At 22.6% G+C, this 24,174-nt stretch overlaps 1 protein-coding gene and 2 long non-coding RNA genes across 3 annotated transcripts; all 3 read right to left on the bottom strand.

Annotated features, from left to right (window-relative positions):
• Window positions 1-3,771: 3,771 nt before the first annotated feature.
• Window positions 3,772-6,951, bottom strand: LOC135145345 (uncharacterized). Its single transcript, XM_064077450.1, has 14 exons — window positions 6,868-6,951; window positions 6,725-6,802; window positions 6,330-6,666; window positions 6,176-6,269; window positions 5,897-6,095; window positions 5,680-5,832; window positions 5,502-5,633; window positions 5,187-5,447; window positions 5,002-5,127; window positions 4,731-4,913; window positions 4,445-4,618; window positions 4,188-4,375; window positions 3,934-4,057; window positions 3,772-3,863 (listed from the first exon to the last, which is right to left on the bottom strand). Exons 3-14 carry the CDS (start codon window positions 6,491-6,493, stop codon window positions 3,772-3,774), a joined length of 1,890 nt encoding a protein of 629 aa, XP_063933520.1. The 5' UTR covers window positions 6,494-6,666; window positions 6,725-6,802; window positions 6,868-6,951.
• Window positions 6,952-9,965: 3,014 nt separating this feature from the next.
• LOC135145333 (uncharacterized) lies at window positions 9,966-14,083 on the bottom strand. The gene is made up of 3 exons (XR_010283420.1): window positions 14,026-14,083; window positions 11,336-11,462; window positions 9,966-10,038 (listed from the first exon to the last, which is right to left on the bottom strand). It is a non-coding gene; the product is annotated as an uncharacterized LOC135145333 (long non-coding RNA).
• A 1,297-nt stretch (window positions 14,084-15,380) lies between these two features.
• On the bottom strand, window positions 15,381-16,468 carry LOC135145331 (uncharacterized). Its single transcript, XR_010283418.1, has 4 exons — window positions 16,429-16,468; window positions 15,890-16,031; window positions 15,762-15,828; window positions 15,381-15,465 (listed from the first exon to the last, which is right to left on the bottom strand). It is a non-coding gene; the product is annotated as an uncharacterized LOC135145331 (long non-coding RNA).
• Window positions 16,469-24,174: the final 7,706 nt, after the last annotated feature.

Genomic DNA, 24,174 nt, shown 5'->3' with positions numbered 1-24,174 from the left:
TGAAGCTGTTAACATTACTTCTAAAACAAATTAAAAGCACAAAGCATTGCGTACGCCCAAAAATGGGAGGAATAAAAATAAGAATCACTGCATACTTAATGTAGAATTAATAATAGTAAAGGAATTTTTTTTTATCAATATACAGTTAATATACTTTCTTTTAATTTAAATCTTAACTTTTTTTTTAAAGAAAAGAGTTTGCGGTTTAAAACATTTTTTTTTTTTACTTGCATACGACGGCCAGTTTTCGTAAGAGACCCTGAGCCGTTAATCTGAATTCTCTCTTTTGTAGGGATTAGGGCCCAAGTGCCCACCAGTGGTCGCCCTTTATATAACTGTAATGACTATCCCGAAAGACTTGAAAAGCGGGATATACCCACCCGGGTCCCACCCTTTGGCCTTATGTGGTGGAAAACCATTAAAACCACCACTGGATACGCAGGTTGGGCGCCTGGGGACCCTGGTCAGCACCTACTGCCAGCCAGGCCTCCCCAGTTATGAGTTCCTCACCCAAAAGAGAGGGTTTACTTACAACAAATCCCTTTATATGTGCATGTAAAGGTGAAAAAAAATTTTGACTTTTCAGTAAAAAACTAATAAATTATAGCTTTATAGCATCGAAATAACTTTGTAAACTTCTTTTTTACAATATTTCTTTACTGCACGGAGTCTATATTTTAACTTTTGACAAACCCAAAATTTTGTTTAGAGTTATAAATTTCTTTAACAATTTTTTTGTGGTACTTTCAGAGCACTAGTGGGGCTCCAATTTAAAAAAGTTTAAAAGGTTTTGCTTATTAGACATACTATATAATTATGTCTGCTTTTAATGTTCTTGAAAATAGAAATCCCTTTTTTTACAATATATATCAATTTTAATTTTAATTTCATTTCCTCCAATAAGTAAAAGAATAAAAGTTATTATAATAAACTACTTTTCTCTGCGGTTAATAAATAATAGATATTATAAAATTATTTTTGGTGTTAAAGTAAATAAAAATAAAAAGATTGGAAATATTAAGGTTAGTCAATAAATTTTTTAAGGATCCTATAAAAGTTTTTACATCATAATTTGGTCTAAATATTAGTTTATGGAAACTTTAACTAAATCGTATAAGACACTTTAAAGTTAATAGTAAAAGCTTTACGCCCTAAATAAACTTTTGATACCCACAAGTTTCCTACAGAAGCTGAACATTCAACTACCTTCAAACCTAACTTTTTTAATTTTATATATTTAAACATATAAAATTACAAAGGAGAGAAGGTATCATTAACTTTACTTATCATTAAGTAAGAAATAGAAGACCTTATTAACCTAATTTAAATTTTTTAATATCTTTAGAAAAAAAATCGTATTAAGCTATAATTCTCTTAAAAAATAAACTTCTAACAAAATAAAGTGGGATAGGATAGTAAATTTTTAATATAAATAAAAAAATTAAGTTAGAGATCATTTTTAAATTACAATTTACCCCTTTTAAAACAAATTTAAATGATAAAAAATACGAAAAAAAACTTACACCTAATCCTTTTTCAAGTTTGGACAACCTACAAGTATTAGTTTAAATTCGATTATATAGTTAAAAATTGAATTTTTCTAAGTTACTTAGTCATCAAAAAATAATTAATTATCAGTCAACTTGATTTTTAAAAAACAAGTGAAAAACCGAGGAGTAAAAAAGATCTTAAAAAATAACTTGACTTGACAATATAAAAGTGCAAAGTTGGCAATTATCTTGCAAATTAATCGCTAATAAAAAATATATAAACTTCTTTTCATCTTCCCTAATAGGTTTTAATACTATTTAAGTTAAAATGTTAGTTTTTAGCACTTTTCGTTTGCTAGATTAATTTAAAAAATTCTAAGCGCACGAATTGTTTAATTATAATTAAATTCTGTTTTACGATATACTAATGATTGGTAACTGCGTTCGACATCTTGTTGTTTAACGGTTCGCTGGACTAATACTTTTACAGAATTATAGAATTTATCAATAAACTTCAGCTGTTAAAATTAAAACTTTAGCATACTATTTTAGTAAAGTATACATAAGTGGGCGTCTTTGTCGCTCCCTTTTAGCACATTGAAAGTTATTAAATTTTATTAGACATTCTTAAAATAGTGATTTGAACTTTAAAGCAGAAAAAGACAACCTAACTCGGGTAAAAATATATTTACTCATCCACTTATATTACTTGGAAGAAGAGGATGAATCTTTAACCATTAATTTGTGGTAGTACATTTTTACTATTTGTTAGTATTTACAGCAAAGAACTGTTTTTAGTTCTTTTATCTTTGGCTTTTTTTTTTATTAAAAATTTAGTAAGGGTTTTATGAATAGCCATAGTGGCCTTAAATATAAAATAAGACACTAATAAAAGGTGTGTGATTACAAGTTCACCTTCAAATTAATTTAGTGAAATAAACTATTTATAAAATTCCGAATTCCTATGTGCACTGCTCTCAACTATTATAAAGACCGCCGAACAGACGAACAACTGTTAATAAAGGGTTAAAAAAAAATTGCTACTGTTTTGTCTTTCTAACAGAGGGATGAGGAGGCCTATAAAATCATTGTCACCCTTAATAAAATATAGTCTCTTTTGACCGTAATTTTATATTTAATCTCAAAGCATTAGTTCTTTTCCTTCTTTCTACAAGATACAAATTTTCCAGCTTAAAAACATAGGCCAGCATTCATAAAGCTAGCCTAAAAGTAATTTTTATTACTAACGAAAACCGATGCAAAAAATATAAAAATTTTCCAAGACTTAGTAAATGTTAATCTCTTACATAAATAGGATTAAATGAAGAGATGAACAAGAAAAACTGGATCTAATGTTTAGCAAACAAAAGTTTTAATAGTTTTTAAATAACGACACTTAATTTAAATGACTTACCTAACTCTTGCTTACATATATTTATTTTTTTTACTTAAACTTTACTAAATTATTTATCTTAAATTAATTTAATTATTTGGTTGTTGTAGTTGTTGTTTCTATAATTCCTTGCCAAATTAGTTTCAGCTGGCACACCAACTTTTTAAACACGACTATACTAAAGGCACTGCTTTCCACTTTTTTCCTTTAGCTAAAAGAAAAATATATTAAACTTTGGAGATAATTTATGCATGTAAACTAAAGTGTCATTAGATACTTAGCAACCCTCACAAATATGCACCAGTAGTGTCTGTTCCAAAATGTTACGCAAACCAGATATGTTAAGGCAACCTTGTTATTATTAATTTTAGTGCATCATAATTTTTTTTAACATATTTTGAATTTTGACCTTTTAAATTTATTTTTTTATACTTTTATTTATTTTTATGGATTATAAAAGGTTAGGGTTTATAAGGAGGTCGAAGGCTCTGCCTATATTATGTTATAATTTCTATTTCGTAAAAAAAAAAAACCCGTTACGTCTTTCGCGAAGTATCGCTTTATTTTATACTTTTAAATATTATTTAACGTAATAATATATTTTATGTTTTTAAATCGATAATACGTACTTGACTAAACAAAGATTTTTGACAAGTTTTGTTAAATTTTTCGTAAGCTTTTAATAATAAATAGAAGACTAAAAATCGCCCCAAAAAGTATAATACCGAGCTAAAAGGATTTGTACAGACTTTGGAAACGCATAATACCAATAGTAGGAATTTTTTTTTGAAAAAAAAAATAATCTAACTGATATTTAAGCGAAACCATATACTAAAAAAATTCAAAAGGGCCAATATAAGTACGACTTTAAATACAAAAAAGTAGAGATTATTTATTAAGCTTCATAAATTTCTGTACTCCAGAAGGAGGTATAAGCTCCCCGTAATTGGCGACATAACTAAAAAAACTTTGCCATAAAGCTACATATAAAAAAATTTAAAAAAATACAGTCATCTTAATTTTGTTAGTTTTTAATTTTTAAAAACTTACCATGCTTAGAAAGCGTATTCAAACTGCATACGACCAGCAAGAAGTACTTACCCCTCGTTAAAGCCACGTTGAGTCTATTTGCATCTTCTAAAAATCCAATATTTTTTTTTCTATTAGAGCGAACCTGAAGTTTGTAATATTATATTATATTAAAAAAACTTATTTTTTAAAAAAAATTCAAAATGAGCAACTTTGAATTAAATCAAAGAAACTGAAGTAAAAGATTTAGATATAAACTCCGTTTAGTATATTACCGTTGTTAATATAATAACATCACATTCTTGACCCTGAAAACCGTCAACTGTATTAACGCGCACTAAAACGTCACCACCAACTTCTTCCGTCTTGTAATTGACCAAGTCGTTCAGTTTGTCTACTTGTAACTGGTACGGAGAAATAATCCCGATCGTTTTTATAACACTATTCTTATTGCTTGCTTTAGCTTAAATAAAAAGGTTTTAAATATGAAACAGTTGTAGAACTTATAAAACTAATAAAAGTTCATAAAAACCATGGCATAGTGTTTTTACTATTTTTCTGACCAAATTAATTTCTCCTTTATTATAAAAACTTCGTTCTTTGCCGGCCGTTTCAGGGCTTGTATATCCCATATTAAAAACCATGATGTTACTATAATTAGGTAAAGACGCACTCGAGTAAAGTTCAGAAATAACGTTTGGGCCATCTATTAAATTAAAAAAAAACCAAAAGGAAACACTAAAATAAATTAAACAAACAGGGCAACCTACTTAACTACTACTTCTATTATAAAAATAATAATATTCCCTAATAAATACCTGTGATCTTGCCTTCATAAAATTTCTTGCAAGGCCAGCGGCTTAGTAAGGGATGCATGCGGTACTGTACGTCGAGAAGAGAATGGGGATGGCCAAGATTGATAAGTCTCTGAAATAAACTACTGTAGCCGAGATCTTTAAGTTGTGTTGAAAAAATATGAGGCGGTAATTGCTTTTCGTCTCCTAAGTAATAGTAAGTAACAGGAATTTTTTTTTACAAAAATGTAGGTAAGAGTGTACTTAATGGGAACAAAATGAAAATGTGGTTTACCGACTAAAACCAGACATTTTAGGCGGTGCTGAGATAATATTATAGATAATAGAGGCTCAGGAAGTTGAGTTGCCTCGTCAACGACAGCGATATCAAAAAAACGGCCAAACTCATAAATATCTCTCCCTAAAAGTCAGTAACTAGTTATGGTATTTAATCTTAAATAAGGTTTAAATACCAAATACCTGCTACGGCAACAGTCGAGAAAACAATTTTAGCAGAATTAAATAAGTATGACTTTAACTGTCCTCTAATTTCTAAACTTTTTATTTCCTGTATAACTGAAAGTAAGCTTTTCGCCACGGACGGGGTAAGAGTGTGTTGCGTAAGGATATCTCTCTTCTTCCGTAAGTGTACCAAAACTTCATTAAAGCTTGCTTGTGACTTTTCTTTTCCTTTATTCTTTGGACGAAAATTGGGCAGTTGATAGCAAATCGATTCCAGTTCTAAAGAATAAGCAAATAGTGTATAGTACCTGTAAGAAATAAATATTAGAAAACCTTTTATTAATTTTGAATATGGCTCTAAAACGCACTCAGCCCAGAAGTAATTAAGATCGTCTGAAGGACTTTCGGTAAAAATTTTCTCAAGTTCAACTTTAAACTCAGGTTCCAAAATTTTAGCATTTTCTTCTAAAAAAACAAATTAGCACGCTAATAAAAAAATAAAAGAATGCACCTTCAATAACTGATTTCTTTTTAAAGAAATTATAATAAGAATTTATCACTTTTTCATCTAAAAGATGCTCAAGCGGTTTACTCAACTGGGACAAATGATTCAAATTAAATTCAACAACTTCTAACCGACTTTCCAGTAAAAAAGAATGCACTCCTAAGGGAGTGAAATATAATAGCAAACCAAACAGATAATAATAACAAAAGATCTCTATAGATACCGTGCTCTTTTATATATTTTTTTTCAAAACCGACAAGAAGTAAGTCTGTCGGCTTACATGAAACTTTAGGGTGCTGGTCGATAGCAAAAATTAGCTTCCTTAAAAGTTCGCTAACGGCACAATTAGTGGGAGCCGTCACCATAATACGCTTATTTCCAGTAACCAGCAGACATTTTAACAAAGCTGCAATTGTGGAGGTCTAAAGCAGAGCGGTAATTAAAAAAATAAAAGACCTCGAGTGAAGTCCTAAAGGCTTATTAAAAGCGAAAAATATTCCACCTTCCCAGTTCCTGGAGGGCCTTTAATAAGTTGAAGGCCCGAATAATCCGGTGAAGGGGCAACCACTGACTGAAGAACATTTACCACAGCTTGCCTGAAAACTGATATTCAACATACTAGGAAACAACGTTTTCATAATAAAATATAATCTAGCCTCTGCGAGTTGTTTAAGGTTTCTAAATAAGGATAGTGTATGGCTTTGTGTGTCTCAACTGGAACTGCAGACGGCGATGGGGAACGCTGTTGGCCCGTTAAAAGTTCATTTATAAAAGATGGAAGCTTCTTTTTCCCCATCGCATGGAATACACGTACAGGCATTGTAATGGAAGCGTTTAATACAACTAGTTCTAAAGAACTTCTACCCAAAAGATTTAAATTCCAATTATCCTTACTAACAGCCACTACAATGGTTTTTTGTAAAACATCTAAGCTTGTAATATATCCAAAAACGTGATTTCTTTGTACTTGAAATAATTTCAAGTCTCCCGGTGCTAATAATAAAAATCACAATTACTGGTATATAAGGTATATATTACAATGACTTATAACTAAAGAAATTGGTTTCTCCTACGAGCACTAGTTGACCGCGTGAAGGTTCCAGTGAAGATTTTAATAAAAGATTTAAATCTGTCGTGTAATATAAGAAACTATGATAAGAAGTGAAAAAAAATTATAGACAACGACGCACTTACCTTTATCAGTAAAAGAAAAACGAACTTTAGCCTCCAAGTTTTTTTTTGTAAAGACATTATAAGAAGAAATAGCTAAAGAGATAGAAGAACTTTCTATAAGAGAAAGTTCAACTTCTTTTTTGAATTCTTCATAAACATAAGGCATAAAAGTCTCAATCCATACTTTGTAAGTAGCAAAAATTGAAGGTAACCTAAAAGTAACCAAATTTAATTTAAATAAAAAAGTTGTAATTAATAAATTAAATACTTTACAAGATCTTCCTTCCAACTAATGCTATGAAAGTTTATTAAATTCCAAGATAAAACAGTGGAGAGAAAAGTATGTTCAAAATCAAGCTTTTCATAATTTTCCAAATCTTCTTTTATCTCAGCAGCAGGAGACACTTGGGTAATATCTAAAAAAAATAAAAGAAAGTATAAATAGCGTAAAAAAAATAAAGCTAACCAAGACTTGCAGTTTCTTCCTCAGAAGATGTATCATTATTTTTAAGTAAATTAGACAATTTCAAGCTTGATATTTTTAAAACAGAGGGAACAGTATTTTTATATTCCCCACAAAATAGAAACTTTAAAGAAGCTTTATCTGTTTTCAAAAACTTCTTGTTAGTTTTATAATTTTCGTAAACTAATTCCTTAACCAAAGAGTTTATGAGTAAAAGGGTTCCAGGATCATTTAGTTTCATAACGAAAAAAAAAAAATTTAAGGCTTACAAAAAAAAAATTAATACAAGAATAAGGGCGTAAATATAATAAAAACAGGAATTTCTTATAAATTCTTGATAGATAGACCCTCTACGATTTTGTTAGTACAAAAAAGGTTTCATAATAAATTAAACGGCCCAAGCAACACCAGGAAAACTGCTTATTAGCATATATTAACATGTGCAGCTCTTCCTTTTTTTTTTAAATATTTTATTTGTTACTATAGTGTTTCTGCTCTTTCATTCGTTATTTTTAAGTTTATTTAAGCAATGAAATATATGAGGGTTAAGTTACTGTTTTTAATTCCTTTTTAATATATATAGATGCGGTTAGTATATGAATTTTTCTTTGTTTGAATTGTTTTATTAAAAAATTAATTATAAAAAATGTTTAGCACGTTTGCTAAAATATACAAGCAAGAAGGGAAGCAATTACCTTTATGTCCACTGGCGCACACTGCGAACACTTTCTTGTGACTTCTCGTGTAATTTGTAATAGGCTAAAGAAATTGGCTAATATCTCATAAGTAAAACAATTCATTTCGTATTTAACAAAGTAAAAGTGAACAACTATATGTATCGACAACTTTGTTTCACTTCTCTTATATGCTATATGAAACAAATATTATTTATCAAAAAGTTCCATTACGATTTTAAATTATTTAGTACAAATATTTATTCATTTCTTGACCAATATAAATATAGCCTTTGCTATTAATCTACTTCAGTGGAAGGAAAATCTGTTTCTTTATTCTTATATAACAGAATTCCATTTATTATAATATTAGAAGCAGCTCTAGAGCTTTTGTTAGGATTTAATGCATAGCGAGCGTTAAAATATATAGGAATTATAAGGTTTCTTTATTTAAAACTTTAAATTGTCATAAATTATAAAAACTGTGATAGAAATAATATATCAAAAAAAAACTTTTAAAAACGCAAATGCAGGAACAAAGGACAAAAGAAAGAGCTTACAACTTTTCTGTAAAAGACGACTTTACATACACAAGTTTAAGAATAATATTTAGATTATAAAAAATAAAGAATATATATAATGTATTACTTGAAAAAATAAGGGAATATATAACGGCAAGTGGCCAAGAGTTGTACGTTTATAGTATAAAGAAAAGAGCATGTTTTGTATATAAATCACAAAGTATATAATCTCTTTTAACCAGTTGAAATAACTATAAACTTTCCTTTTAATAATAATAATACATTCAACATGATTTTATAACGGTTTTACAAGGGCAACAGCTGGACAACACTCATAACAAATCCTCTACTATTATTAATACATAAAAAACATGTACGCATAGAATAAGCTTGCGTAAAGCTTTTTACCTCCGTAAAACGGGTATCCGACTAGGAAAAAACTTATGCTTGGCAATATCAGCTTTTCCATGATAAAAAAGTGTATACTACTTTTATTTTTAGAAAAAAACATCAGTACGAACCAATCTTGAGTTCTTAGACACCACTGGCGATTTGTAATAAATTATTTTACACCACCTTTTAAGTAAAAGTTATAAAACTAAAAGCTCTTTTTTTATAAAAAATTCAATACAACCCTCTACTAGGCTCCAAAGTATTAAAAAGATCTTTTTTAAAAAAAAAAAGGCACTGTACAGAGAAATAGTATAGGTAACTTATATTTCTCAATTCTATCACGTGGTTGGACTACTATTTTTGGTTTTACATTAAAAAAATTAACGAATGAAATTACTTATATGACCTATTAGAGACCGAATAGGAAAGACACAGGGGTATAAGATGAAAGATCTTAGCATAAAAATATAATTACTTTTAGTTATATGTTTTAAGTTCTTATCAGTTTCTTTGTAAAAAATGGTAAAGTATTTATTTTGTGTTGTAAATAATTATTTTTTTGCGTTGTTACCGAGCGCCCGGTCGAAGAGTCTAGCCTTCAGTCTATTTTTATGTTATTTCCTTTATTAAAATATTATTAATAATACTTTCCTTTACTATACTTTGTATTGTGTGAAGAGCGCTTTGGCTAATCTGAAACTTCATTTTCACTAACATCTTCTATGTAGTCTAAACTTTTAATACATTTTAAAAATACTATTAGTATTTATAAGTACTGAATAAAATAGGAAAAACTACAATATTACTAAAAGTCTTAAACGGTTTTACTTTAGTTACTTTCTTACTAATAAACTGATAAAAATAGTAACTTATTTTAGTATATACTGCGTGTATAGCGTTTATAATAGTTAAGTAATAATAGATATTTATACTTTATGATTAAATATGCATAGAAATAAATAATACAAGAGGTTTACTGAGCGGAGTATAAACGCTTATCGAAATGAAATGAAGAAGTAAGTACTAAACAATAATACAATATTTTATTTTTTTTCAGTAATGAAATATTTTTTTCATCACTCTGTCTTCTGTTTCTTATTAGGACGACTTTTTTCATCATCAACTGAGTGCCTTTCAGCTCCTGCACATATTTAAAATAATTTAAAAAAGTGCAAATTCTTTATAAGGAGAAAGGTTAATTAACCAATCATAATGCATATATTAAAAAAGGACACGATAAAATAGGAAACCACTTAGCTCAACTAGCCAATAATTTTATAAAGCAATGTATCGCCCACCCAATAAAAATGTTTATAAATTTCACTCATGCGGTACTAATATATTTATTGCGCACGTGGTTAGGTGCTTAGCAATAATTTTTATTAATTTATTTTGATATAAAAAGTTTGCTTTCCTAATAACGAATACTGTATTATTGTGTTTATTATTTATATTATAACTTTAATATATTAAATTATTTCATTATTTTTATATATTATAAAAAAATATAATAAAAAGTTCATCATTTATAATAAATATTCATAAAAATTCTGCTACTTTATAATATTTTTTTTATTGTTAATAACTGTAAATTTTATTATTTTATTTTTAGTCATTATTACTTTTGCTATTTATTATATATATATAAATATAATAAATTATTAAAAATATTATTAGAAATAATATTATTTTTAAAAAAAAGTAAAAATCTTATTACTATTAATAATATTAAACAAAACTTTGAAGATAATTATGCTTTAATAACAAAAAACAACAATAACAAATATTTAATTTTTTAAAATAAATTTTTATTACTTAATAATATAATAAATTATTAGCTTAATTATACTTATAAGTAAATACTAAAAAATTTAAGCTTATTGACTATTATATTTTAGTAATAATATTTTTCATTAGAAAAAGTAAAAATTTATGCTAAATTACTATTATTAATTATTCTTTTCTTTAAATTATTATTATTAAAGTTTTAATATTTCCATATAAACTTATATATATATAAATATTATATATTTTTAATATTATTAAAGAAAATAAATATAAGTTATATTATGGTTGATATAATTTTATATAAAAATAAAAATGTAAATAAAATCTTTTGTATAGTTATTATTTTATACTAAAATAAACTTTTCTTATTATCTTTAAATATAAGATAAATATTTTTATTTTATTTATTCATAAAAAAACTATTGTAAAAGTTTTTAACGTTCTAAAATAAACTTATTGTATATCTCTTTATCTCATAAATATTATTATATAATGTATATAGTAATATAAAAGATATTTAATTGTATTAATCTTAAAATAGATAAATAATTACATAAAAATATTATTATAACCATTATTTTATAGTAAAACAAATTTTATTTCCACTATATTATTATTATTATAAAAGACTATCAAAAAATTTAACAAACCGTTAAAAAAATCATCGATAACCTGGCGAATACCAGTAGAGATGCCCACCAGGCCATGTGCTTCTTGGCCGCTTGAAAATTTTTTTGGGTAGAAATAAAATAATATGGAACTATTTTTCAGCGCCGCCTGAAATAAAGAGTAATGAAATTTAATAAAAAGAAGAGTAATAAAAGTAAAATAAAACGTTATGAATAATTAATAAAAAATAAAAAATAAAAAATATATATTTTGAATAAAAATTTAATTATATTTTTTAATAATAATAATTTAAAAGTAAAAAGTAAAGAAATAAAAGTTAAAATAATAAAATTAATTTTTAAGAAATATTTACAAACAATTATTAAATATAATAAACGTCAAAGAAAAAATAATTATTTATGAATGAAATCATTTAAAAACAATATTAAGAGAAAATTATATATTATATATTGTTATAATAATAATATTTAAGGTAAAAAGTAAATAAAATAAGTAAATAAAAGTAAAAATAAAAAAGAATTAAAATTTTATTATAAACAATTTCTATATAATTACAATATTTTGAGAATAATTAGAAAAATGAATATTAAAGTAAAAATGTTATTATTGGTTATATTAACAAGAAAATAGTTGAGATTGTTATATAAAATATTTTGTAATATTTTAATATTAATAAAAAAATAAAAGTAAACGATACAATAGAATATGCTTAATTTAAATAGAACAATAAATTTTTAACTAATAAAAAGTAATAAAAATAAAAATATTTTCTTTTAATTATTAAATATAAGAAAATAATTAAATTTGTTATATAAAATTATATACTTTAAAAAAATCAAAGAAAATGAAAAGTAAAAGAAATAATAAAAAGTTATAAATAAATTTTTAAAAGTAAAATATTATTAATAATTATAATAAGAAATTTATTGATGTCATATTAAATATTATATACTTTAAAAAAAAATAAAAAAAAAATTAAGAGCTAAATATATAATAAAATTTTATAAAAAATTTATAAAAACTTAAAGTAGAAAAAAAAAAAAGAAAAAAAAATATATAAATTATTATAAAATAAAATCATTACTGGTCGGTGTGAAAAAATATATAAATAATTTTTGTTCTCGAATAATTTGGTGTTTTTTATTATTGAATTTTCTTTCTAAAATTTTACTGTACAATCACTATTTTTTGTGGTTATTTATTTTATTTTTTAATATTTTTAAGAGCCGTTTAATACATATTTGCTTTCTAACAAAATCACTAATTCTAGATATATGGACACACTGTTGAACTGTATTAGCGCTCTGCAATATTTTATAATCGTAGCTTAACGAGACACACTCGAAAAAATATTACCCCCGCTCTCTCATTAGCTGCATGGGCCCCGCACGAAACTAGAAACCGGAAAAGTTTAAGGTAGAAGTGCTATTTACTAATATATATATACAAGCGGCACCGCCTTTGTTAGTAGAATTTTAACGGGATTGTTTATAATATTAATAGAAGATTTCTTGTTATTTTGGTTGTTATTCCTGTCTATAATATTTCTATAATAATTACAAATAAATAAAAATTGAAAAATTTTTATATATAATAAAATTATTTCAAATTTAAAAGTAATAATAAATAAATGTCGAAGTAATATTTTATAATCTACTATAAATAATAAAAAATTTCAATTTTTTATTAAAAACTTTATAAAACAAAATGTTTAATAATAAATATTATTATTAATAAAATAAATTTCAAAGTAAAAAGTAGGAGAATCAATAAATGTAAAAATAAAATGTTTATATTATTATAAATTAACTGGAATTGAAAATTTTGTTAATTAACAAAATGATAAATTAAAAAGTAAAATGATAATACTATATACAAATTATATATGAAAAAATTTAATAAATTAAAAAAATTATTAAAAGAAAATATTTTATCAATATAATAAATTTTTAAAAATAATAAAAATAAAAGTAAAAGTAAAATATTAAAAAGATTTATAAGTAATAAAAAAATTTAATATTAAAAAAAAATAACAAATTTATAGTTTAAAACTATTCATAAATTTGTATGTTTAAACTTTTGTTAATATAAAAACTTATTATTTTTTAATCAGTATAAAAATATATTTTAAAAAAATTTACTAATAATAAAAATAATAATAAAAAATTACTAATATAATGAATATTTGGTAAGTAACAAGTAAATATTATAAGTAAAATTAATAACCAAATTTATATATATTATAATTTTATTAAAAGTAAAAAGTACTAAAAATTTAGTGCTCAGAAAAAATATGTATATTATTTTTTTTATCATTATATCAAAAATTTATAGTAAAAATAAATTATAATTTTTTTTTTTCATAAATTTTTATAGTAAATACACAAAAAAAAATGAATTATTACCAAATTAGTAAGAAATAATAATTCTATCTTTTTTTTTTTTTTAAAAATTATATATAAAAAAGAAAAAAAGTTCATAAAATTTACCGCATTAAAAAAATTTAGTAAATATTACAAAAAATTAAAAAAGTTCAGAAAAAATTAGTGAAAAAAAAAAAAAAATTAAAATAGTTTGACGATCATTTCATTATAAATCAAAATTATTCAAACAGTTAAGATAAAATTAATTCTAAAATGTAATCCACAAAGCGATTCTTTAAAAAAATTATGAAACAAAAAGATTCGCTAAAAATAATATATCAAAAAACCCGTTTAAAGATATCTTCTTCTCTAAGCGCTTCTTCTTCTAAATATTCAGCCAATTCTAAATTATAGGGGGAAAATTTTATATAATTTTATATTATTTTAAAATTATATAATTATTATATTTTAGATGATTTTATAAAAAAATAATCTAAAATTTTACTTTAAGATTTAATCTAAACTATTTATAACTTAAATCTAAAATAATTTTTTTTTTAAAAGATTAAAGGTTTTTTGTTTTATAAAAAATATTTAGTTAACTTCTATAAATTCTAAATTAAAAAAAAGCTAAAAATGTTTTTTATTTTTGTAATTAAAAAATTAACTTATAAAATATAATAATAACTAAATATTAAAACTTCTTTTAAAAAAGTTTTTTTCTATTCATTTATAATAATTCTTAATAGTGCATCTGTTAACTATTTTTTGAAATAAATAATTTTTTGTGGTAAAATTAATTTTCTTTTTACTAAAGTAACTTTTACTTAGTTTTTATTATTTATAAATATTTTTAGTAAATCCGCATAACAAACAATTAAATTTTATTAGTGAAAATAATATGAATTAATTACTTAAAAAGTAAATGTCTAAATCTAAAAAATTAAAATAAATTATTATATAGTAATAGAAATATATTTTCAAAAGAAAACTTTGAATAAAAATAAAAGTAGAATAATGATATTAGTAAAAGTTTAAAATTTATAATAATAAACTAGGTTATCTAAAAAATTTAAAATTTAGTTTTAATTATAAATAAAATGAATTAAAAAATAAATTTATTTTATGAATCTTAAAAGAAAAATAGATTAAGATTAATTTATTAGATAAAAGAAATAAAATGATGAAGATAACTTTAATTGATTACATGCTCGGAAAAAAATTAATAATAATCAATTTCGAAAAGTAATAATAACAATTAAAAGTATTTATACTTTCACGTTATTACTAATTTTAACAGATATAATAAATAGTTTTAAAAAAAATAGTATAAAAATGATTTAAATAATAAAACCTAAAAAGTACATAATAAATTTTATAAATAAAGTTTATAAAGTTCTTAATAATAATTAAAGTAATTAATAAATTTTTTTTCTTGAATAATAAAATTTTTTAAATTTTTTTTATAAAAATTTTATTATAATTATTATAGGAAAAGTAAATAAAAATACTTTATTTCAAATATAAAAGCAAAAAAAATTAAAAAAAATGATTTCCTTTATTTAAACTGGATTCTTTGAAATCCTTTACTTTTTCATCTACTTCTTCTATAGTTGGTTTTTCAGAGCAAAAGCCTACATTTTATATATATATTAGCTCGTATAACAAAATAATAATAATATATATATTCTTTCCGGCAAGCTGAACCATAAATTGTTCTTTTTTAGTAGTCTTTGGGGCTTTGCGTCGTCCAGATTCTGAAAATTTTGAACCTTTTTTAATAATTTCTAATACGAATAAGAAATATTAAAAAAAGTCTAATAATATTTTTAAAAAAATTTTAAGTTTTAATATAAAAATTTAAAAAAAAAAGGTTATTTAGAATTTTTTGTTTTTAGCTTTTAATACCAAGTTAGTGAGAAAATAAAGTTAAAGACTTAAAGCAAGCTTTCTGTGATAACTTCTTTTTTATTAAAAATTTTTTTTAGGTTAAAACCTTTTTATTATTATCAAATAAAAGTTATATTCATTTTATATAGTTTGGTTTTTTTTTTTTTTCATTAAAACCATTAAACTTACTAACCTTGAATTTCTTTAATCTTCATCTGACACAATTCTTCAATCTGGAAAAGGCCAGGTTTAATTTTAGCCTAATTTTTTTAATTATTATCCCTTTGGACAAATAATTCTAGCAAGGTTTCGCTGCACTACCTGTCTTTCTTCATATTCTTTTATACGCTCAAGAAGATCTGCTTTTGTTCCTTCTTTACTTAAATGTCTTTCTCCGCACAACTCTTTTATTTGAGAAAGATTTAAATTTTCATATTCTAACATACTCCCTTTTTTTAAACAACTATAATAAAAAATAAATTAAGTTAATTTGTAAAAAACGAAAAAATATTTAATTTCTTATCATAAATAAGGTATTTACTGTTTACAAATCATAAAAGGTCATTTTTGATAAGAACAAAAGAAATCTATTGAAATTGCTAACGAGCAAAATAAATGTATGAATTAAACTTTTTAATTTAAAATTATATGAAAGTTATAATAAGATTACAATAATAGTTAAAATATTACCAACCAGCAAATCAAAACATAACTATGTAAAAATCTATGAAGATAAAACTAGGAAATTATTAATTACTAACTGCAATATTAAAAATGTGTAATTTAAAAATTAAAAAATATTGAATAAGATGATAAATTTGTCAAAAATAATAATTAATAGTAAAAAAAGGTTTTCAAACTTATAAGTTAAATATTTTAAACGTGAAGGGCCTATAAAGGGTTTCAAGTTATTGAAGGAAACCCGTCTGGCTCCGATATTAATAAATACCCTGGGTGTATTTTTTTATTAGTATAATAAACCCTCTAAAACAATAAGTATTAAAATAAAAGTATCAGCTATAATGTTGTTTATTTTGAACTTAAAAATTTCAGTCGTAGAAAAAACTAAATTTTTCTACTATTATTGGAGATCGTGAAAGATCGTGACCAATTAATAGTTCTTTATTTATTATTAATAACCTTAACAGATGCTCGATATTTTCAAAAGTAAAAAGTATGGATTACTTGTTCAAGGTAAAGAAAATATATATTTCTCCTATGCAATGTGTCTTAGCTTTGTGTATAGTAATACACATTTAAGCAGCATATAAGTCGTCGTGTTATAACCTAAACGTTGTAAAAGGTATCGTCACAATAATTTCTCAAGCTAAAATTAAAGCTGAGCGTGCTTTGTTATTTTTTCAGTAATGCTACGGTCGAGGCCTAACAAGAAAAACAAAGTGCAGGGTGATGCCGTTCACAAGCACAGTAGTGATTAAAACACGGGCGTCATTGTTTTGAATCTCCATAATACCCAGGACAATTTTTGTGAAGAATGCAAGTATTTATTTTAAAAGTCACAAAGAAGTTCCAGGTTATTAGAAAAAAGAAGTCAGCACGGCACTCCTCGCCACCTTGATCAGCAACGCTACATTTTTTTTTTTTATTTCAATACCTGACATATTACAGCCAGTCCCTACATAAAAGAGGGCTTAATATACTGTTCTGATCTAAACGGAAACGAATGCCCATCCGAGGGAGCTTGAACTATCATGACTGTCCCTTCGTTTATTGGACGCCAATAAGAAATAGTATAACAAAAATAAATCTATTACAAACCAATTACGTGTTTATAATTTAACTAATTAAAATAAAGCAGACTGGTGATTGGATAAACATTTGTTATTATTTTTATAAGCTTACCGTAATAATAAAGGTACAACAATATTTTTTTTGCACCTTTTTTTTGTTTCCTTTTCTTTAGGCTTATAAGACACTAATTAACTAGAGTGTTTAAGCTGTGTTGGTTATGCTGATGAGTAGATTGTCTTGTAGTCATCGCAAAAAGTGGTCCGCAAGTGCCATTTAAAAAGGAAAACGTTTAAAATAAAACTAGTGAAACTACGGTTAACTAGGGACTTATACATACACACAATTCAATAACAGACCACCAAAATCATATTCATCTGTTTAAATTTATAAAAAGTTGAATTAAACTGAACCATACAATAGTTGGTTGATTGAAAGTTAAAAATAATTTTTTGTTAAAGCTGTTCATGCCGGTTATTATTAAAAATATTTTAGTAAATTCTATTTCTAAGTTTGTAATTATGGTTTTCTTAAATGATTGTTCTCCGAATAACTTTTTTTTTGGACGGTTGGTTAGTATATGTATAGGTTTCCTTATTAAAAGTGTAAATAAAAATATTAAAAACAATAAATTAAAAAAATAGTTACTGTCTTTTTTTCTATGATAAAAGGGAACTTTTTTAGCTGATGAAAAAGTTTTTAACTCTTGTTATGCTTAAGTTAGAATTTATTGAAAAACATTAAGTAAATTACTTTCTTTGTTAACAAACAAATTACTTTTGACTACAATTGTAAATACTTTTGGAATTTTTAATTTTCTTTAGGTTTTTTTAAACTATTAATACAATATAGTTAGGTTTTTTGCGTATATTTTTTCTTGTGCTTTATTAAAAAAATGATTTTAATAATAGTTAGTATCATCTTTTATAAATTTATAAGAAGAAATAAATTTTTTAAGGTTTTTTTCGAAAAGATAATTAGCACAATTGAGAATAATATAAAAAAGCTCTATTTTCATTTCCGATTACTGTTGCTATTATATTAACCATTACGCATAATATTTATTTGTTTAATTTAAAGATTACCGCGCCACATATTTAAGTAAATTTTAGTCTTTGAGAGCCATCAATTCATAAGTGGCACTCCTGTAATTGATAATTTGAGTAGCGATTCAGTCGTTTTAGTTTTTTTAAATTCTCTGATATACCCGCATAAATAAGAGATGTTAAAGAGAATGATAAAGTTATGTGAAAAGGTTTAACCAGAATTTCCTCTTCGGATAGTTGAATAAAATATTTATTAATCTAGTTTAGGACATTAGCTACTTCCGATCTCTCTTTTAAGTCATATATTTTAAAGTGAAAAGAAAGAGAAACAAAACTTTTTTTACGTACAAATATCTTTTAGCAGGTGGATTAAGGGTTAAACGGAAAAACAGAACCTGTCTATTTCCTTGCGGTTTTACTTATAGAATTTATAGATTTCTTTCTTTTTACTAAACCAACTTAAATGAGTTTTAGTGTAGAACCTCTTGAACATTTAGCAAATTATTTCATACGAAACTACAATTATCGTAAGGCTATTCAATGTTTGGAAGCTTGTTTAAAAGCTAACGAGTTGGAAGGTTTTCGCTTATCTCGGTGAGTCTTGCAGAGTTGTTATTATTGTTATATGAAAAAAATTTTATATTTACAACTTTTTTATATTTCATTACGTTGAAGAAGAAGTTTATTCATATTATTAATTTTTTAACACAATTCTGAAAGTAAATTGCATGTCATCCTAATTATTAATAAATTTAGGCAACATGAAGGGATTTTGAGATTTAAATTGGGCAAGATATACTTCCGTTTTACTAAAAATCACGAAAGAGCTAAATATCACTTAGAAAAATCTCTTTTTTTGGTTTAGTATTATTTATTTTAGCTTTGAAAATTTTTTTTTTAGTTAATATTTTTTTTTTACATATCTCAAATAAATTATACTTACTAGTATTTATTAATTTTTTTATATCATTTTTATAATATTTCATAAAAGTTTTTTACTTTTTAAAAAACAATTTATTTCTTATTATTACTTTTTAAAACTAATCTCAAAATAAATTTTTATTTACATTTAAAATTTGAGCTTGTTTTAGTTTTTTCTTTATATTCATATTTATAAATTAAAATTTATTAATAAAAAGGTAGAGAAATTGAGTTCTCCAGCAATTTTAAAAATTAAAATTATAATTGAACTTTGTGAATTATCTGCTTTCAATAAAAATTGGAACCAATCTTTACAGTTAATATCTTACGCCATTTATGACGATTCTTATCGGTTTGTACTTTTTTTAAATTCTAAATTAATTACAATTTAGCTTTTTATAAATCGTAGTAATTTTGAATTTTTTTCTCAATATTATTTTTCATTCATTTAAATTTTTACATTAAAAAAATTTCTTTTATAGAAGAAAGTAAAAATATAATTTTACTATTTCCTTGTTGATGCTTCTCAATCTCATTACTTTTTTTTGATTTCTAAAAATTTTACAATAAAACAAGTACTCAATTTATACTTATTTAATAGTGGAATAAAATTATTTTTTAGGCTTTATTTGAGCATGTAATGTTTTTTATTTATAATTTCTCATTTAATTATTATTTCGATTTCTTTAAATTTTTATTTCCATAAAAGTAAGTCGCTAAATATATACTTTTATACAATAATTTTTTTGCTGTTTTTATGTTATTAATTTTTTAAATTTTATTTTGGCATCTTAAAAATATTATTTTTATTTTCTCATTTTTCTTTATTTTTTGATTTTGTTAAAAAAATTTACAAAAAAAAAACTAAATATATACTTCTTATTTGATAAAAAAAATTACTAAACTTTTTAGCTATTAAATTATCTTTCAGATTTAATTTTAGCATTAGAATTTTTAATTTTAATTTCTCGTTTACATCACTTTATTGATTTTATTCAACTATTAAAAAGCCACTAAATATATACTTATTATATAATATTTTTTTTAAGTAAAACTATTTTTTAAATTTAAGTTTAGCATCTTAAAAGATAATAATTTCAAATTCTCTTTTTCATTATTTAATTTTTACATCTCAATAAGCCACTAAATTATACTTTTTGTTCAATAAATATTTTATTACTACTTCTACTTTGTTATTATTAAATTTCTATTACTATTTTTGTGATTTATTAAATATTTTAATTTAATTTAAAAATAATTTTTGTACTAATTCTTTTTTATCCCTTTTTTCCGATTTTTTAAGTTAATCTTTATATTTTCTCATTTTTAGTAATTTTTTGATTTCATTAAAATTATTACTTCAAATAAAACTTCAAAAATTTTCTTTTTTCTATTGTTAAAATTTTTATTACTTTTTTTTAACTTTTAAATAAAAATTCGAAACTTTTGTTATTAATTTTCTTTTTTTTTTTGTTTTTTTTCAATATTTTCTTAATTTCAAAATTTGAATTAAAAATTATTACTTGTAATTTATATTTTTTCTATTTTTAATTTTTTTTACACCTATTTTTATTTTTAAAATGTTTTGGACAATTTTTACTTATTATTTTTTTTTATGCATAATAACTCAATAAATATATAGTATTTTCCATCAGACTTTAATTTTAGTTATCTTTTTTAGTTAAAAATAAAATATTGTTATAAAAAATTTTTTTTACTATAATCTTATCATATTAATTTCAATTTTTTTTTAATCTTTTTTATTGATAATTTTTTTATTAGTTTTTTATAAATTTTAGACAATTTATATAATAATCAATACGTATTTCTTTATTCCATTAATCATATATATATATTAATTATTATTTATTATTATTTACTGATAAACCATTTTTGCGAGTCACGTGTTTTTCTGCAGAGCGACCAATTACCTTTTTATCCTGAAAAATACTTTATTGCGATTGGCTTTTATAAACTTTTAGTCATACAAGGAATTTTTATATTTTTATTTGTTTTTTCATAAACTGCTCTTTTTTTTTCTTATTATTATTATATAAATCATTTTTTATGTGTTCGAGCGTAGAATTTTGTAGCTTTCTTTTAATGTACTAAATCTTTTAAGCTCACCAAATAAAACTTCTATTTAATGCAATTTTAATATTTTATTATTATTATATACCTCTTTTATTATATTTATTAAAGGATTATTATTTTTTATTTTTTATATAATAAACCTTTTTTTTATTCCACTATTTATTCTTATTATTATTACTAATAGTACTAATGAACCGCAAGCTTTAATACGTTTTTAATTCAGTTTCTATTATTATGTTATTATTATAAGTATTAAAGAAAACTCAACCATTAATTCTTTTTTATATTTTATTTCAGTAAGAATTTATTATAATTTTTGGCACTAATGAAACTTTTTTATTTTATATTTTTAATGGAAGTATTATTTCCTATAATAAAACTTTTTTACTATAGTATTAATTATTTATAGCAATAATTACACTTTTCTAATTTTTTACATTTTTTCAAGTATTTTTTATAAAAACTTATATTTATTTATTTATTTATTTATTATTACCATTTATAGCAATAACAAAAACTACTATAAACTTTTCATTTAATGTAATTATTAAAGAATACTCTCTATCTAAAAACTTTTTTCTATTTCAGTATTTATTTATTAGTATTACCAGCAAATGAGGAAAACTTGACTTTAACATTATTTTATATTTTTTAATGAAGTCTTACTTTTTTATATATAAAATATAATAAAACATTTTATATTTCAGTATCCATTGAATTTTTTTAATCATTATTTAGAGAAAATAACGAAAACTTTAACCTTAATACTTTTTTCTTTTATTAATTTTAAAAAGTTTTATTATTTTATATATAATAATACTTTTTTTATTCCAGAGTTTATTTCTTTGTCGTTATTAATAGTAATACTGAAACTCAAACTTTAGTATTTTTTATATTATATTCTCAAAAAAAAAAGTATTAATTTTTTTATAATTAAATAATAAAACTTTTATATTTTCCAATATTTATTTATGTTCTTATTAATAGCAAGAACGAAACCTTAACAGTTATATTTTTTCTTTTTATAATTATATCAAAGTATAATTCTTTATTAATGAATTATAAAACTTTTTTCTTTCGTACTAATTATTTTTTATTTATGGTAATAAGGAATAGTTAACTTTTATATTTTTTTAATTTTATATATGTTTATAGAAGTATTATTTTTTTTATAAAAAAAAAAACTATTATACTTCAGAATATCGGCAGAAACTGAAGTCCTCCTACTCCACTATGCTGGCCGCTACAGCTGCAATCTCCAGCAGTTTTCAAAGGCAATCCATTTTTTTAAACAAGCGCAAATTATCAGCCAGAAAAGCTCACTTGACTATTATTTGGTTTTTATATTTTGGTTGCTTTTGAAAAATATGCTATGTATAAAGTTTTTATATTAAATCTATAGTAGTGTTGAATTTTTTATATAACATATTCACTATATCATTTCTATAAGAATCATGTGTGGAAAGTTTATTATAATTACTAAACTATTTATATTGTTTTGATCGGTTGACTATTTAATTTTTTATTCGTTTCAAAATTATTGACAATCTATTTTTATTTTAATTGGTTATTTATTTTATTATAATAGGCTTTTATTATTAAAATTTTATTCTAATTTATTAAGTTTAATATAACTTCAGATATATATTTTTGGTAATCTATTTATATTACAAATCATTGGTTAATAATTTGGTAATTTTTATTAAATTTATTTTTATAGTTATCTTTAAAAAAATTTAATTAAATTTTTTATATTTTTATATCAAATATGGTTTTGCATTTTTATTAAATTTTTATAATAATTTTACAATTTATTGATCTTGTAATTATTTTACTATTTATTCTGCATTTGATTGGTTATAAATTTTATTATTAATTATTTATAATGTATTAGCTATTATTAGAAAATGTTACTAAATAATTTTTAAAAAATATCATGTTTTATTGTTTTAAGTTAGACTTTTAATTCTTTGAAACTTTATCATTCGTGATTATAGTATATTTTTTTTTTACTTTCCTCATTTACTAAATATATTTCAGTCAAGTTCCTACTATTGATTGATGATTACTTATTAATATTTCATTATAATATATATATTATATTAGTTAGTTTTCCCTTATTGTTGCAGAAATATTTATTATTATATTTGTTTTATATATTTTATTATATATCATTGCTTTTCTGTTATTTAAAATATTGTATTTACACTCATTTTTGCTTTCTATACATATTTTTAATACTTTATTGCTTTGTTATATGCCGTATATTATTGGTTAATTTTTTCTTCAGACTTTATTTTGCTGAATTCATTATGTACTTTTTTTATAAAAGTTTTATTTTACTTATTATGTATTATGTATATTTGTCTATTATTCTTAAAAGTTTTTTTGCAATACAAATATTTATAATCATTTATTATATTTTTTTTCTTATTTTCTAATCGTATTTATTAAATATTCATTTTATTTTATTTATTTCGTTCGTTACGTATTTTTTCTTTGTTATTATATAATCCGTTATTTATTTATTTATTATTCATTATTTTAAGGTATATTAGTTTATTTTTACTAAAAATTATTTTTATATTCATTCGTCAGTAACTTTAATTGTTTTAATTATTTTTTTATTTTAACTATTTTTATTAATTGAATTTACTATTTTACTTTTAAATTATATTTATTGATAATAAATTTAATTTATATTATTTATTTGTTTTACTATTTCTAAAAAGTTTTATAATTTGCTTTTTTATAGGATTATATATCGCTGGTATAATTTACTTACAATATTTTGAT

The sequence above is a fragment of the Zophobas morio genome, unplaced genomic scaffold (genome assembly GCF_036711695.1).
Source record: "Zophobas morio isolate AGI-343-1 ecotype UQ-CSIRO unplaced genomic scaffold, CSIRO_AGI_Zmor_V1 ptg000144l, whole genome shotgun sequence".
NCBI classification, from domain to species: Eukaryota; Metazoa; Arthropoda; class Insecta; order Coleoptera; family Tenebrionidae; genus Zophobas; species Zophobas morio.
Note: the sequence above shows the minus strand (reverse complement) of the source record. Positions and strands in the feature narration are given on the sequence as shown.